This window comes from Hemicordylus capensis, chromosome 2 (genome assembly GCF_027244095.1).
Source record: "Hemicordylus capensis ecotype Gifberg chromosome 2, rHemCap1.1.pri, whole genome shotgun sequence".
NCBI lineage: Eukaryota > Metazoa > Chordata > Lepidosauria > Squamata > Cordylidae > Hemicordylus > Hemicordylus capensis.
This window is the reverse complement of record NC_069658.1, coordinates 158,826,434-158,841,424: the sequence shown is the minus strand read 5'-3', so window position 1 is coordinate 158,841,424 and position 14,991 is coordinate 158,826,434. Positions and strand designations below refer to the sequence as shown.

General features: G+C 45.2%; 1 protein-coding gene across 7 annotated transcripts in view; it reads left to right on the top strand.

The window, feature by feature from the left end:
- The window catches only part of SIDT1 (SID1 transmembrane family member 1), a 129,017-nt gene that overhangs the window by 50,752 nt on the left and 63,274 nt on the right, over positions 1 to 14,991 (top strand). For all 7 annotated transcript variants that reach the window (XM_053297750.1, XM_053297744.1, XM_053297743.1 and 4 more), the window contains exons 4-5: positions 1,342 to 1,387; positions 13,382 to 13,483. In XM_053297750.1, the coding sequence (XP_053153725.1) occupies positions 1,342 to 1,387; positions 13,382 to 13,483 (148 nt within the window). The remainder of the gene's footprint in view (positions 1 to 1,341; positions 1,388 to 13,381; positions 13,484 to 14,991) is intronic.

The window sequence follows — 14,991 nt, the reverse complement described above, 5'->3', positions numbered from 1 at the left end:
TCATGGCTGTATGGGGATTTGAACTGGGGTCTCCCCGGTCCTAGTCCAGCACTCTAACCACTACACCATGCTGGCTCAGAGTGTGTCCCTTCCCACTGTCTCCTGCTTCTTCCAAACAGGGGGGCATGGGGGTTCAGGTATGCAGCCAAACAATGGGATCACGTGCCCCTTGTGCCCAGTTCTAACAACACCCATGGTCCAGGCAAGGAATACTATGGGTGGGATTTCACAGATAGGAACATAGGAAGCCGCCATGTACTGAGTCAGACCATTGGTCTATCTAGCTCAGTATTGTCCTCACAGACTGGCAGTGGCTTCTCCAAGGTTGCAGGCAGGAATCTTGTCTCAGCCCTATCTTGAAAAAGCTAGAGAGGGAGCTTGGAACCTTCTGTTCTTCCCAGAGCAGCTCCATCCCCCAAGGGGAATATCTTACAGTGCTCACACTTCTAGTCTCCCATTCATATGCAACCAGGGTGGACCCTGCTTAGCTAAGTCATGCTTGCTACCACAAGACCAGCTCTCCTCTCTGTCAACCAGGAATCTCCCTCCTGGGTCCACTTATACTTGGTGGGAGCTGGAGTCAGGTCTCAGAGACAAGGGAGGGGGTTTGATCCAACTACTTCCTCCTCCTGCTAGCAGCGTTCATGGGGTTGGTCTCTCTTTGGAGACCCACAACACTTCCGGACACACCGCATACTGCCCTCATCACTGGCCTGCCCATTCTTAAGGGCTGCTGTACAGGCCGAACATTCAGTTCCCCTTTGCCTTGGCCCCTCCACCTGTGCTTTTATTAACTTATACCTGTGCCGCCTGACCCCCTCCCCTTCCTTCCTTATTCCTCCCAACTTCCTCATCTTTTCTGCCCCCTTCGTCAGATGGCACTGGCTGCTTGACATCATTATCAGGCGCCCGTCCTGTCGTTATGATTCTCAGGGCAGTCTGGTCATCCTAGATGCAGGTCCATCCTGAGTCGGGTGTGGTGGTGGTGAAGGAATAGTTGGCTGCTTCTTGGGATTCATGCTGAGCATCAACGCTGGCTACAGCCCCATCCTGGGCTGACAGGGCAACCAGTTTGAGAACATTGGCTAGGGTAATAAATATCCTTTTTTTTGCTCAAGGGCTTCTGATTCAAAGAAGAAACGCTGTTGTCATATGCCTCACCTCAGTTTGCTTTGGCACCTAATATTTTTAAAAAATCATTCCAATCTGTATTTGGTATTTTGGAGGCAGCTAATTTGAAAAGATTAGGCCAGCTGTGGATGGCTGCTGAGTTCCAGCATTCTATTTGATTCAGTTTTCACGCTGATATGCCTAGCAGTCTTTTTCCTCTTCTCATTTCAGGACAAACACTGCTTTTAACTTCACTGCCAGCCCTTCTCAACCTCAGGTAAGCAAGAGTACTGTATGATAGTAGCTGTATATAAGAATAAGAAATGCATTTAATTAGGATCTAAGGAGTTAATCTACTGGGACCAAGTCCACCCTGAGGATGGTGATATGTCTTGTTTTCATTCCACAAGTCCACGCAATGTAGCCCAATCACCATAGCACAATCATAATATATTTGTGAAACATCTAAAAGTTTTCACCAGGAGCTTTTCTGCATGTTTACAGCACTTTTGCACACTAAGGCTTGGGGTGTGTTCATATGAAGGCAGGATTTAGCCTGAATTCAGTACGGAGACAGCAAAGTTCTGTTCATATGAGCCCCTGGTGGCGCAGTGGTAAAACCAGAAGGCTACAAGTTCGATCCTGACCAGGGGCTCAAGGTTGACTCAGCCTTCCATCCTTCCGAGGTCGGTAAAATGAGTACCCAGAATGTTGGGGGCAATATGCTAAATCATTGTAAACCACTTAGAGAGCTCCGGCTATAGAGCGGTATATAAATGTAAGTGCTATTGCTATTGCTATATAGCAAGTGGAATTATTCAGGCTTTATCTTTACTAATGGAGCTTAACTCGGAGTAACTGCATCCCAAAATTGTTGCACTTTCTAAAATGTTTTTCTAGGATACTCTGTCATTCTGCGGAGTAGGATTCTGATGTGTGGAGAAACCCCACATATAAAGCTGATTAAGATGAGATGGAGATGTGGTTTTGCCAAGTGTCTGCTGACATGATAGCATTCTGGGCTGACTTGTTTCCTGTGCCCTGCAGTCAACTTCCATTCATTCATTTCTATTTTTTTTCTTTAATTTAAAAAATTCTTCCTTCCTGAAAAGCCTGACTCATTTGGGGGGGGGAGGGCGGATTAATTTGCCATGGGTCTTGTGCATGGCTGCCACATGTCTCTATAGTCCGCTACAAAGTTTTTTTTAAACATAGAGATCAATGGAAAATTGGGGGGGGGGAATGTAAGTTGGGAAGGGCTGGTCATGGAGCTCTGAAACCAGGCACAGTTGTAGCACAGTATAGTGGGACTCAGTGTATTAAATTTGAAACTGCTGGGTCAATCAATTGATACTTAATAATTTTTTTAGACAGGGAGTGTGCTTCACTTTTTCTGTTCTTTTATTTCCCTGTCGATCTTGAGCAAGACTACCACCTGCTGGCCAATTGCAGTCTAGCATAAGATCAACAGGGAAATTTTAAAAGCAAAATACCGCCCCCGTCTAAAAACTCTATTAAAAATCAATAAATAGACCGACCAGCTTCAAATTTAGTACACAGAATTCCGCTATCCTGTGCTACAACTGTGTCTGGTTTCAGAACTCCATGGTCAGCCCTTCCCAACTTAAGATTTTTAAAATTATCCATTGACCTCTATGTTAAAAAACCCTGTAGCTGGCTATAGAGACACGTGTCAGCCTTGCGCTAGATCCACAGCAAATTATTATTTTTAAATAATGAGTCAAACTTTTATTATTATTTTTAAATAGCAAAGGTTTAAAAGAATGCAGGGTCTCCACCACACATGTGCACATACCTGCTTCTTCTCTACCTGTGCACTTGAATAGGAATGCGGAGGCAGGCCGCCTACCACCTCTGAAACCCCATTGGCCAAAAATGGACCAGAAGGACGGCAGGGAGAGCATGCAGTGTGAACAATCCTTGCTTGGAAACAACCTAAGGAACCATAGCCAAACTTCATAAGATATAAGAATATAAATGGCCCCAGCTTTACTCCAATTTATACCTGAAAATGTTTATTTCCATTTATTTCCGCTTTGACTACTCTCATCCTAGGTCGTCTCATAGGAACATAGGAAGCTGCCTTATAACGAGTCAGACCCTTGCTTGATCTAGCTTAGTATTGGTTCCTCTAGCTCACAGACGAACAGCAGTTTCTCCAAGGTTGCTGGCAGGTGTCTCTCTCATCCCTTACTTGGAAGTGCCAGGGTGCTTTCCAGATTACACTTTACAACAGTGTCACTACTGTCCACTATGTGTGCTTCTGTACTGCCTGTGTTTCGACACCACAGTCCATGTGCTAACAGCAAGGTGCCATTCACATTTCCGATGCCTTCTTTCAGTAGCCAAATTCTGTACAGCTGTGTGGAGGAACAGCCCTCTCTATTCCTCCTAACCTTTTTTCCGCTGCCACCAAGTGGACTTTTGGTATGGCTGGGTCCACTACAACAGCCCTTCACATTTATCAAAAATTGCAAAAATGTACTTTCTTGATAGTACTGAGTTTTTTCCACTCAGTAGTGTGGAAAGACTTATAGGCATGTGGTGGAGACAAATCAACAAGCTTCTAATTTCTTTTATAACAAGAAAGTTTACTTTCAGGGGAAAATGTGTTCAATTAAAACATTTCTTTTACAGAAAAAAACAAGTTGTTTTAGTAAGCACTAATCAGCCATCTTTCCTTTCACTGTCTCTACATCTGGACTAAACTTGGTGTGAATCGAGGTCTACAAGTTAGATCTCTTGTGCCTCAAATGTTCACGTGTCTGCCATCTTGGATCAGGGTGGATGTCATCATTACAAACTGCACCATTGAGGTGTCCCTGTGTGTCACTCACTACAGCTGTTCCAAATTTGGCTCAAATCCTCAAGTTAGTGCACTTGCGCCTCAAAGGTTTATGCATCCACCATCTTGGATTGGGGTGGGTGACATCATCACAAACTACATCATTGGGGCATCCCTATGTGTCCATTCAGCTGTAGCAAATTTGGTTCAAATTGGTTAGACAGTCCATAAGTTAGCCCACTTGCACCTCAAATGTTTATGGTTCCGCCATCTTGAATTAGGGTGGATGACATCATCACAAACTATACCACTGAGGTGTCCCTATGTGTCACTCACTACAACTGACCTAATTTGATTCAAATCAGACAAACCACAAGTTCTCCCACTTGCACCTCAAATGTTCATGTGTCTGCCATCCTGGACTGGAGTAGATGACATCATCACAAACTACACCACTGAGGTGTCCCTATGTGTCCCATCAGCTGTAGCAAATTTGGTTTAAATTGGTTAAGCGGTTCACAAGTTAGCCCACTTGCACCTCAGATGTTCTGAATTGGAATGGATTTTGAATTAAGTTTGAATTCATTGGATTTTGAATGCCTTCATTTTGAAACTCCATTTTGAATTGGAGTGGATGACATCATCACATACCATGCCATTAGGGCATCCCAATGTGTCCCTACAGCTGTAGCAAATTTGGTTCAGATCAGTTAGGCAGTTCACAAGTTAGCCCACTTGTGCCTCAAAAGTTTACATGTTCACCATCTCAGATCAGGGTGGATGACAGCATCACAAACTACGCCACTGAGGTGTGCCTATGTGTCCCTACAACTGAACCCAATATGGTTCATATTGGTCTAGGCATTGCAAAGTTGATTATGGGGGACACACACAAAGTATGCCAGGTGATCTCATAAGCCTACTGGAAAGTAGGCTAATAAAAATACAAACTCAAAACAGTTACTTAGAGCAAGTCAGGGGAAATAAAAAGCAGGAGAAACATAATCACTACCTGGCTCTATACTGGTTACTACTCAGAGTCCTCTTGTACTTTCTTTCTTCTCAGCTTCGGACTTGCTGGGCAGACTCTTTGTTCTGATTCTGGCACAGATCTGGGGCTCAATCCAGCCTGGCTCTTTCCTTTCCTTCCAGTGATTTCAGATAGAAGGCTTCTCTTCTTTTTGCTGGCTGCTCACTCTCTGCATGGATTCACTGGATTCACCCTAGCAGACTTCCAGACTCTCTTCCTTCTTCTGCAACCTCCAGCTCTGACTTGCTCCAGCAGACTCTCTTGATTTTTCCTTCCAGGACTCTCTGACTTTCCTCTCTAAACACTCCTAATATATATAGTTTCTTTGGCCCATCGATTCCTCAGCCCAGCCAATCAGAACAAACCAAAAATGCCCTCCATTAAAAAAAATCTCTCCCCCCCCAAAATCAACTGTCAAAATGCTAAACCAAATGTGAAACAAGAATGAACTTTTGACCCCACACAGAGACCAGCCAACATTCTAGGCATATTTACAGTGGAGAAGAGGTTTGTGCCACATTCCTTCACAGGCTGCGATTAAGATCGGCACATGGTGTGCCAGAAATGGTCAGTTTTAATCGTTCTCCCCCCGCCCACTTTTCTTTCTTTTAATTTTGTTTTATCCTATACTGTTTTATCTCAGTTTCCTATGTAATAAGATTCTACATGTGTTTATATTGATATCTACCTTCAAGGTTTCTTTTATTGGATCTGGATTGTATATTTGATCAAAGATTGCAATAAAACTGAACTGAACTGAACTTTTTCCTGCAGTGTTTTGTATCAAAGCAAAGAGCTATAAAAATTACAGTCAATAGTTAAAATAATATTTTCAGAAACAGTTTGATCCAATGAGAAAAAGCATTTCCTTTAAAATGCTGGTGTTAATTCCCCCCCACTTTGTTGCAAAGTCCACCTCTTGTTTGATTTACTAAGGCACAGTCTGCTGTTTGCTTAGTTTAGAGATTATGGGAGTGATCATGGGGAAAAACTCCCACTCTTTTAAAAAGTAGTTCCTCCAATGATTGGAAGCTTGCAAAAGGAAACGAACCTTTTGGACCCATGTCAGAACTCAGGCACTTCTTCCACACTTCAGTCATTTCAAAGCATTACAGGTTTTATTCAGCTTATCAAGTCAGCAATAGCCTCGGACCTACTCAGCATCCTTGGTTTTGGTTTGGCTTACTTTTGAAGGTTAGGGTGAATTCAGTATACAAGGTTGGTTGGTTGCCTGGATTTGGGAGCAAATCTCTTGAGGATTTTCTTTTAAAAGATAAATCATTTCTGGATAGAGATACACAGGCAGCCCTTGCTTTATTTCTTCCCACAGTTGCCCTTTTCAGTCTTGGCCCAATCTGTTTCTTCCCTCTCTTCCCAGCCTCTTCCTTTGGCCAAGTAATGCTGTCCTGCTCCCCACATCTCCGAGCAGTAGGAAGTTGCAGTGGGGGGAGGCAAGCACTACCAGGATGCTGGCTTCCTTGGTAGAAGAGATCACAGGAGGTTTATGACAGCTGTCATCTTTGTCATATTTGCTTTATGTATTACTGTACAAACTGAGCATTAGGGCGGAGTTGAACAACAGTGCAGTCCAAGCAGTCAGCCACAGATTCCCTCTGAACCCCAGAGGCACCCGCCCTGCATCTCAAGGTGCTTTTCATCAGCTTCGAGTCCTCTCTCTCTCTCTCTCTCTCTCTCTCTCTTAGCTTCTCCAGTCAGTCTTTGTCTCTTTCACCCTCCAGCCTGTCTCAAGCTGTTTCTTTTATCCTTTCACACACACCTTCCAGGAAAATCTCCCATTGTGGAAGTAACCTGGTTCTATTGAAGAACATTAGATTTGTTGCTTTTGTTAAATCCCAAAGCCTGATCAGGCACCACCTTCGGGCAAATCCTGCCAGAGTCATTTACAATAATCACACAACTTTTATAACACTACATTTATTCAAGAGCTGTGGGGCAAACAACCTGTCCTTTCTTTAGCTAGTATTACTTTTCTGTACTTTATTGTAACAATGACTTGAGCAAGAGAACCAATTTATAAATAAAAGATAAATAAAAAGGGGGTATTCTTCTCTGTTAGCTAACACCGGTATCTGTTAAATGACAACACTTCCTCCTCAGTGTTGGCTACAGTAAAGAGAATGTTTAAGAAACAGACTTGTCTAGTTTTCAAAATGATGTTTGTCGGAATTTTGACCTGAACATGGGTTATTCAACAGGATATGCAACTGTGTCCCAGTTAGCTTCCTGGGTCTGTGGAAATAGGTACAGAAAAAGATACATGAACCACAAACTAGTAGACTACAAGTACAAATAGTCTACTTTCTATGAACTTTCTATGTGAACATTTTAAAAATAACACATGTGCATAACAAATGTGTTTTCAATTAAATGATCTGGTCTTGTGGTAGCAAGCATGACTTATCCTCCTAGTTAAGCAGGGTCCACCCTGGTTGCATTTGAATGGGAGACCACATGTCAGCACTGTGAGAGATTCCCCTCAGGGGATGGAGAGCAGAAGGGAAGAGCAGAAGGTTCCAAGTTCCCTCTCTGGTTTCTCCAAGATAGGGTTGAGAGAGATTCCTGCCTGCAACCTTGGAGAAGCCACTGCCAGTCTGTGAGGACAATACTGAGCTAGATAGACTAATGGTCTGACTCAGTATATGGCAGCTTCCTATATTCCTATGTTCCTAACAATAAAGGCATACATGACAGTGGCCAATATTGCTGCTGCTCCTGCCATGCATACATTCTGGGGAAACCATATTTGTCACCACATAACATATGAAGTGGCCTGATAGCCAATTCACGTAACTGCTTTTAGATTTGTCTTTAATACTCACAGTGTTTCCCCCCTGCTCAGCTTGAATGTAAATATAACCAAGATATAGATCAGCTGCCGTGTGTGTAAATTGCAGGCAACAAGATGTGTAGAATATGCTCAGGTAGCTCATGACATATAGAGGTCATTCACACAATCAAAAACTCTGTTCTGCCCAGGTTTGGGAGCTGTGTGTGCTCCCAATTTTCGGATGTGTGGAAGCAGGGCGAGTGGAAAACCTGTATAGAAGTAATTGTGTGAAAATAAGGTAGGGGAAAAAGCTACCCAGGTTTTCCTCTTCCCTTACTTCCACACAACCAAAAACTGGAAGCACGCACAGCTCCCGAACCTGGGTAGAACACAGTTTTTGATGGCATGAATGACATCCTTCTCTAGATATTTGTGATCATGGCAGCCAGTTTATACAATCACTTTTCGTTTGCCATGTGCACTGACAGTGTCTGCTGCTGGGGGAAATAAACAAATATCTGCATGGAGTAACATGAGCTCCAAAAATGGTCATGTGAATTTGAAGAGTTTAAAATTAAGGGTCAAACTAGAGGCACAGAAATGTGTGCTATAGAGCCATGCTTGAAATCTGAAGTGCTTCTTGATTCACTGAAAGTAACCCCAATATTATTTCATTTTTAAAATGAAAAAAGCGACTCTTATTTCATTAAAAACAGCTCTACCCCACAATGCTGAGCAGGATTATGATGTGCGGGGATGGGCTGTTAACTCTTTTTTGCCTTTTGCACCTTTTTCCTGCTGCAGGTCACCTCCAAAGTGGCTGGCTGCCCCCAAATTCTGCACATTGATGTTTTGGGGCAAATAAGTTTCAGAGGGCAATTTTGGGTGGAAAAATTGTACAAACTGAAATGTTAATACTCCTTTCCTCACACATGGTCCTACTCAGCATTCGGGAGTGGGGGTGTATGGCTGTTTTTAATGAAATAAGAGTTGCTTGCAGCTAGGACCATAATAGCATGTGTTTGCCTGCACATCTTGTATAATTCTAGAACTCGCACAGAACTAACTACGACCTTCCCCATTCCACCCCCTGCAAAATTTGCCAAATTCTTATGAAACTGAATATGGGAGAGTAGTTTAGCACATAGTGGTATGTTTAAATCACACATTGGTTCCATGTATAAAACAGAAATTACTTAAGTATCGTAACTCTAATTTAAAGTGTATTTTATAATGTGAAAAATGCTTTTACAAGTATCGTGAGAAGTGGGGTCTGAAGCTATTTGAAGTAAAAAAAATGAGTGATGCTCTGTATGGATTGCTTATAGGATACATATGTCAAGCTTAGGTAGCTCAGGATCATGCTGGCTGCTTGACTTGAGCTTGTGACATAGAGCTTCTTCTGGGCTGTTTTCTGCATTACACACTGCAACAGTTTTGCAACATGTCCACTAAGTGGCCGTGTTTTGACATTGCTGTCGCTGTGCTGTCAGCAAGGTGCCGTTCATATTTCCAATGCCTTGTTTCAGGTTTTATTGATGTGTTGTAGCCCTATAACTTTGTATATGCATTGCAGGAAAGTAGCTGTATTTTTCCATTGTAGGAGGCTTGCCTCATAGATTATGCATTGCAGTATGATGTGGTGTAGGTGGTTCAAATCACAGTGCAACCATTTGTGGATTTTTACAGCCCCTTTCCATCCCGTGCACAATAAATAATTTTTAAAAAAAATTCTGTCTGGGTTTTTGCGCAGAAGTGCAATCCGATTCATCTGCTTTTAGCTTTTGATTTCGGTCGCATTTGCTTTTGTTTTTTCAGACTTATTTTTCGGACATGTTCATATTTCCTCCTCTCTCTCTCTTTTTTTTTTGCTCTGTGGATTGGCTGGATCATTTGGCAGATCGAGTATCTGTTGATATGTAAGGGCATATGTTTTTTAAAATATATATATATATTTCTGCTCCGTTTCATTTCCCGGTGCTCTGGCTTGTGCAAGTGGTACAAGCAAAACAGAAGGAGCTGCACTTCCCCATTGAACTAAATGATTTACTTCTGTGCAATCCCATTTGTTTACTACAAGGCAACAGAGCAGTCCAGGGCAGGAAGAGAGAATGCTCACTTACCTAAGAGGAAGCCCATTGGACTGAATAATTTACTTCTGCGCAATCCCATTTGTTTACTGCATGGCAACGGACTACCCCCCCCCCCCCGCTTGTTTACTGCAAGGAAGCCCAGTGAACTGAATTATTTACCAGCAAGCCTGCAAACTGTTCTCAGTGCTATGTGGTGTGGAGGGCTCACTCTGCTGTTCAAGGATTTGTTGATATCTAAAGCCCCTTTCCTATTTTCTGATATCTAAAGCTTGAGTTCTTGTCCAAGAGGCTGTCAAGGAATTGTTGTTTGCACCATGGTGCTCCCCCAAGTGGCGGCTTTGTGCAAAATCACTTAGAGGGGGAAAACCAACAAACCTAGTCACATCATCCTCCCCTGCTACCCCATTGGCCTGAAATAGAGGAGGAGGAGGGGGCAGTGAATGAGATTCAGGTGGAATATGGACACCCCCGCCCGGAAAACCCGCTTCAGTGGTGGGCAATTTGATCGGCCACAACCCTGTCATGATGCATTGAAAAACGCATCGAGAAATGCTGTACTCGTTGTTTCAAGCCGCTGCCTCATACGGTTGCACTCTGCAACACTTTAACCGGCGCAAATCTCATAGTCCAGAAAACGCCTAGGAGAACTTACAAATGTTCTACATAGTATCATATCTGCCCTAGCAGAAGACGACTCTGAATTTAAGATGGCCAATTTTTAAATACAGGTTATACTTGTATTTACCCCAAAGGAAGAGCAGACTGATTTTAAGATGACCCCCCAGTATCTAACATCAAGGAAAAAACCTAGTCTTGGATTCAGGTAAATAGGGTACACAGAATTGCATCATAGAATCTATATATTTAATTCTCTTACAGCCGACTGAGTAGGGGTTTTGCGTGGGGATGTGGGGATACGTCCGGATGCCTGCTGGTGGAACTCTCCCGAGGTCTTGCAAAAGTTCCAGTCATTGCCTTGGGAGGGAATGGCAGCCAGGGAGGCAGGCAGGAGAGAGGAGGAAGAAGCAGAATTGAAGGGGAATCGGCAGAGTCAGGGGGAAGGAGGAAGAAGGGAGGAAACTGGACCCATTGCCTTGGGAGGGAATGGCATCGAAGGTGGCTAGACACCAGGCATCCACCCTCAACCCGCTTTGGGTGTGGCACAGGCAGGAGATAAATAATGGTGGCGGCAGCAGCAAGAAAGCAGAGGAGACTGGGCCAGAAGGTGGGGGGCCGAGGAAACTGGGGCAGAATGGGGTGTGGGAGAGGAGAATGGGGCAGAAGAGGGCAGGGGAGAGGAGACGGGGCAGGGGGAGAGGATACTGGGGCAGTAGGGGGCAGGGGGAGAGGAGATTGGGGCAGAAGAGGGTGGGGGAGAGGAGACGGGGCAGTAGGGGGCAGGGGAGAGGAGACGGGGGCAGGGGAGAGGAGACTGGGACAGAAGAGGGCAGGGGAGAGGAGACGGGGCAGAAGGGGACAGGGAAGAGGAGACTAGGGCAGGGGGAGAGGAGATTGGGGCAGAAGAGGATGGGGGGAGAGGAGACGGGGCAGAAGGGGGGAGAGGAGACTTGGGCAGAAGGGGCGGGGGAGGTGAGCAGAAGGTGGGGGGAGTGTGCTGCCACACAGATGCTCTGTACAGGTTCAGCTAGTATACAATATTTCAGATTGTGGAAGGGGTGTTTGTATCATATTTTTGAATGGTCTCCCTTGTAAAAGACACCCTGTATATAGTAAACTACTAGCATATAATAGGCAAAAGTTTAGCATAGGGGCAGGAGCGGCTGGTGCGAGTGCTGGAGTGTGAGAGGCACCTTTAAATGTATTTACTACCGCTCTGGCTGCAGCTACAAGCTACTCCGAGCAGCAGCGTGCTGCCCGGGGCTCCCTGCCGTGGTGGATCGGCTCCACCACTCACCTGGCCACTGTTGGGGGATGGGCTCTGCGGAAGCCAGGTGAGTGGCAGAGCCGATCTGCTGCCACAGGGCATGCTAGGCAGTGCGCTACTGCTCAGAGTATTTTGCAGCTGCAGCTGGAACGGGGTAAGCACCTATTAATTTGTACTTAAAGGGGCCTCTCACCACCACCGCCGCCACCCTGGTAGCGCCTGCACCGGCTGCCCCTGCATAGCTCTCTTCCTGATGTGCTAGCTTTCTCCTTGGAGAGATTTTTTATATAGCGGACCAATTCTCTACCTGCAGTAGGAAGTGATGCAGCTCAAGAATGCTGCTTTTATTTTATTTTTTTACTAGTGTTTTTAAGCCCGTTATAATAATGGGCTCTAGTGTGTGTGGGGGGGTGCTAGTTTGCTCCTCCTCCCTTCTCCTCCCAGTTGCTACTTCCTTCCTCCCAGTTGCTAGGATGGAGTCCCGTCGCCCGACACCCTCAACAACAGCCGCAGGAGCAGCAGCCAGATAGGCAGCTGCAAGTTGGTTTTGGGCTGGAGGGGCTTCTTTTCGGCCGGGCCGCGCGCCTGGCTGCGGCCGCTTCTCGTCGGCCGTCCCGCCCGCCCGGCGGCGGGACTTCTCCTCAGCCGGCCCGGCAGCAGCCACTTTTCCTCATCCGGCCCGCCCGGCGGTGGCCGCTTCTCCTCGGCTGGCGCGGCCGCTTCTCCTCGGCCCGCCCGCCCGGCGGCGGCCGCTTCTCCTTGGCTGGCTCACTTCTCCTTGGCCGGCTTCTCCTCGGCCTTGCCAACATGGCCGCCCATGTCTGGGCGGCCGTATCTTTTACGGCGGTTCTGAGCATGCGCTCCGCGCATGCTCAGAACCGCCGAAAAAGACACAGGCAGCACGGCCGCACACTCAGGGTCTTTGTTATAGAGGGTTGTATGTATTTAGATTGCTGCTTTTATATTGTTTTATTGACTGTATATTGTGTTTTGTTGCTTTCAGTCTTTCACATTGTGAGCCATCCTGTGCCTGCTTTAAACAGGAGAAGGCACAATATACAAGTAATTAAAATAAATAAAATGACAAATAAGAAATCTGGTACCTCTCGCTTCTACTTCATTCTGCTTAGCTGGGCTGATTTCAGCAATACCTTGGCAGTGTTGGAGCTGCTGCTTCTGGGGTTGTTCCCAGGTTTCGATGGTCCCATACAAAATCTCCAGCCACATGGTTCAGGTAACTTCCTTCTGAAACATGTCTGTGGCTGTCAGATCAGAACACTGTTGCAGGCATGGTTCAACGTGGTAGATTTGATACTACTAAGGTATCGTTTAAATTGGATCTTGTAGAATGACTGGGAGGCAGAAGCTGATTAATGTGCTAAGACAGCATGGAACATAATAATGGAATAATGGGGGTTTGTTTTTTTCTTGATCAGGTGCAAGGTTAATTTTGCCATCTCTTTCAAATAATCATTAAGTCCTATATGTATATCCCACCTTGCCTCCTTGGAGCTTTAGCAAGGTTACTGCATTATGCATCTCCAGACCAATGCCCCAGGCTACTATTAGTTAGGGATGTTCTCTGATATGGGGGGCTTGTCTGGCGACATCAGAACACCTTTGCAGTATATGGCAGAAATAATTCTAAAATTATCTCCTTTTTCCATAGTATTTTCTGTACAAGTTCCCACCACATGCGGATTCTATCATCGTCAGGGTGGTTTCTGACATGGTCTACCCCTGCACTGTCGTCTCCATCCAGGACATTGTGGTAAGCTCTAGTGGAGTGGGTAGGATTGATGTCCTACAACAGGTAAAACATTTGGTGTACTTGTTCTGTGGCTTAGTATTGTGGGTACAAGCAGACCTTGATATCCACAGATTCGATATCCACGGATTTGCGTATCCGCGGTCAGGTAAAAGACACCCGGCCTTGGCATACGCGGAGGGGGGGGGGGAAGGGGGGGAAACATGCCAACCTCGTGTCTCCGCAGGTTAGGGGTGGCCAGAAATGACCACGTAGGTAATTTCCAGCTGCCATTTTATGTTTTGGAGCCTCAAAATGGCTCCGTTTAAAAACAAAAATGAAAAGAACTGGTGGTTTTCAGCTGATTTTTGGCCAATTTGGAGGCATTCGGGGGCACAGCTCAGGGGGAGCAGCTAAGATGGTAGGCAGCTTCCCCCCGTGCCCCACCCTCCCAAACCCACTGTTTTTTTGACAGTTTTCTTCAAACCGGGAACCTAACCCCCAATTCCCCATTGGCCTAATGCCTTGATATTCGTGGTTTCTGTATCTGCAGTTGTATCATGGAACTGAACATCCGCAAATATTGAGGTCCTCCTGTATTAGTATTTTTAGATTGTGAGCCACTTGGGACATAATAATAAGTAGTTTCCAAAGATATCTTTGCTGACAACTGTCTGGACTACTGTGTCCATTGAGTGCTCCTTAATGGTTTCCAGATCATCCTGGAGGAAGGTATTCAGTGGTGCTACAGGGCTTTGTCCTGCTTAACATTTTCATAAATGACTTGGGGGAGGGGAGAGCAGGCATATCAGAGTTACAGATGACACAAAGCTGGGAGTGGTGGTGGTGGTGGATAGAAGACAGAATCAAGATTCAATCTGATCTGGAAAGGCTCGAATATTGGGCCAGAACTAACAATTTGAAGTTCAACAGAGACAAATGTAAAGCCCTGCATCGTGGTAAGAAAAATCAAATGCACAAGTACAAGATGGAGGAGATCTGGACTGGCAGAAGTACATGTGAAAGTGACCAAAGTATTTTAGTGGATAAGTTGGACATGAGCCAACAGTGTTATGCAGCTGCTAAAAAAGCTAATGCAGTCTACGGCTGTGTTAACAGAAGCATCAAGTCCAGATCACAGGAAGTAATCTCATCATTCCACTCTATTCTGTGCGGGTCAGACCTCACTTGGAAAACTGTGTCCAGGTCTGGGCCCCACGTTTTAGGGAGGGTTTTGAAAAGGGTAACAAAATAGTTGAAATGAAGTCCTATGAAGAAAGAGTTGAAGGAGCTGGCTGGGTTGCTTCTGGGTCACTTCTCTTTAGTTTGGCGAAGAGAAGACTAAGTGGAGATACGAAGCCATCTTCACATATCTGAAAGGCTGCCGTATAGAAGAAAGAGCAGTCTTATTTTCTGTTGTTGCTGAGGGCAAGACTGGAGTTAGTGGATTGAAATTACAAGAAAGCAGATTTAGGCTAGAATTTCCTAAGTGTAAGAGCTGATCAATGGTAGAACAGTCTGCCTCATAAACT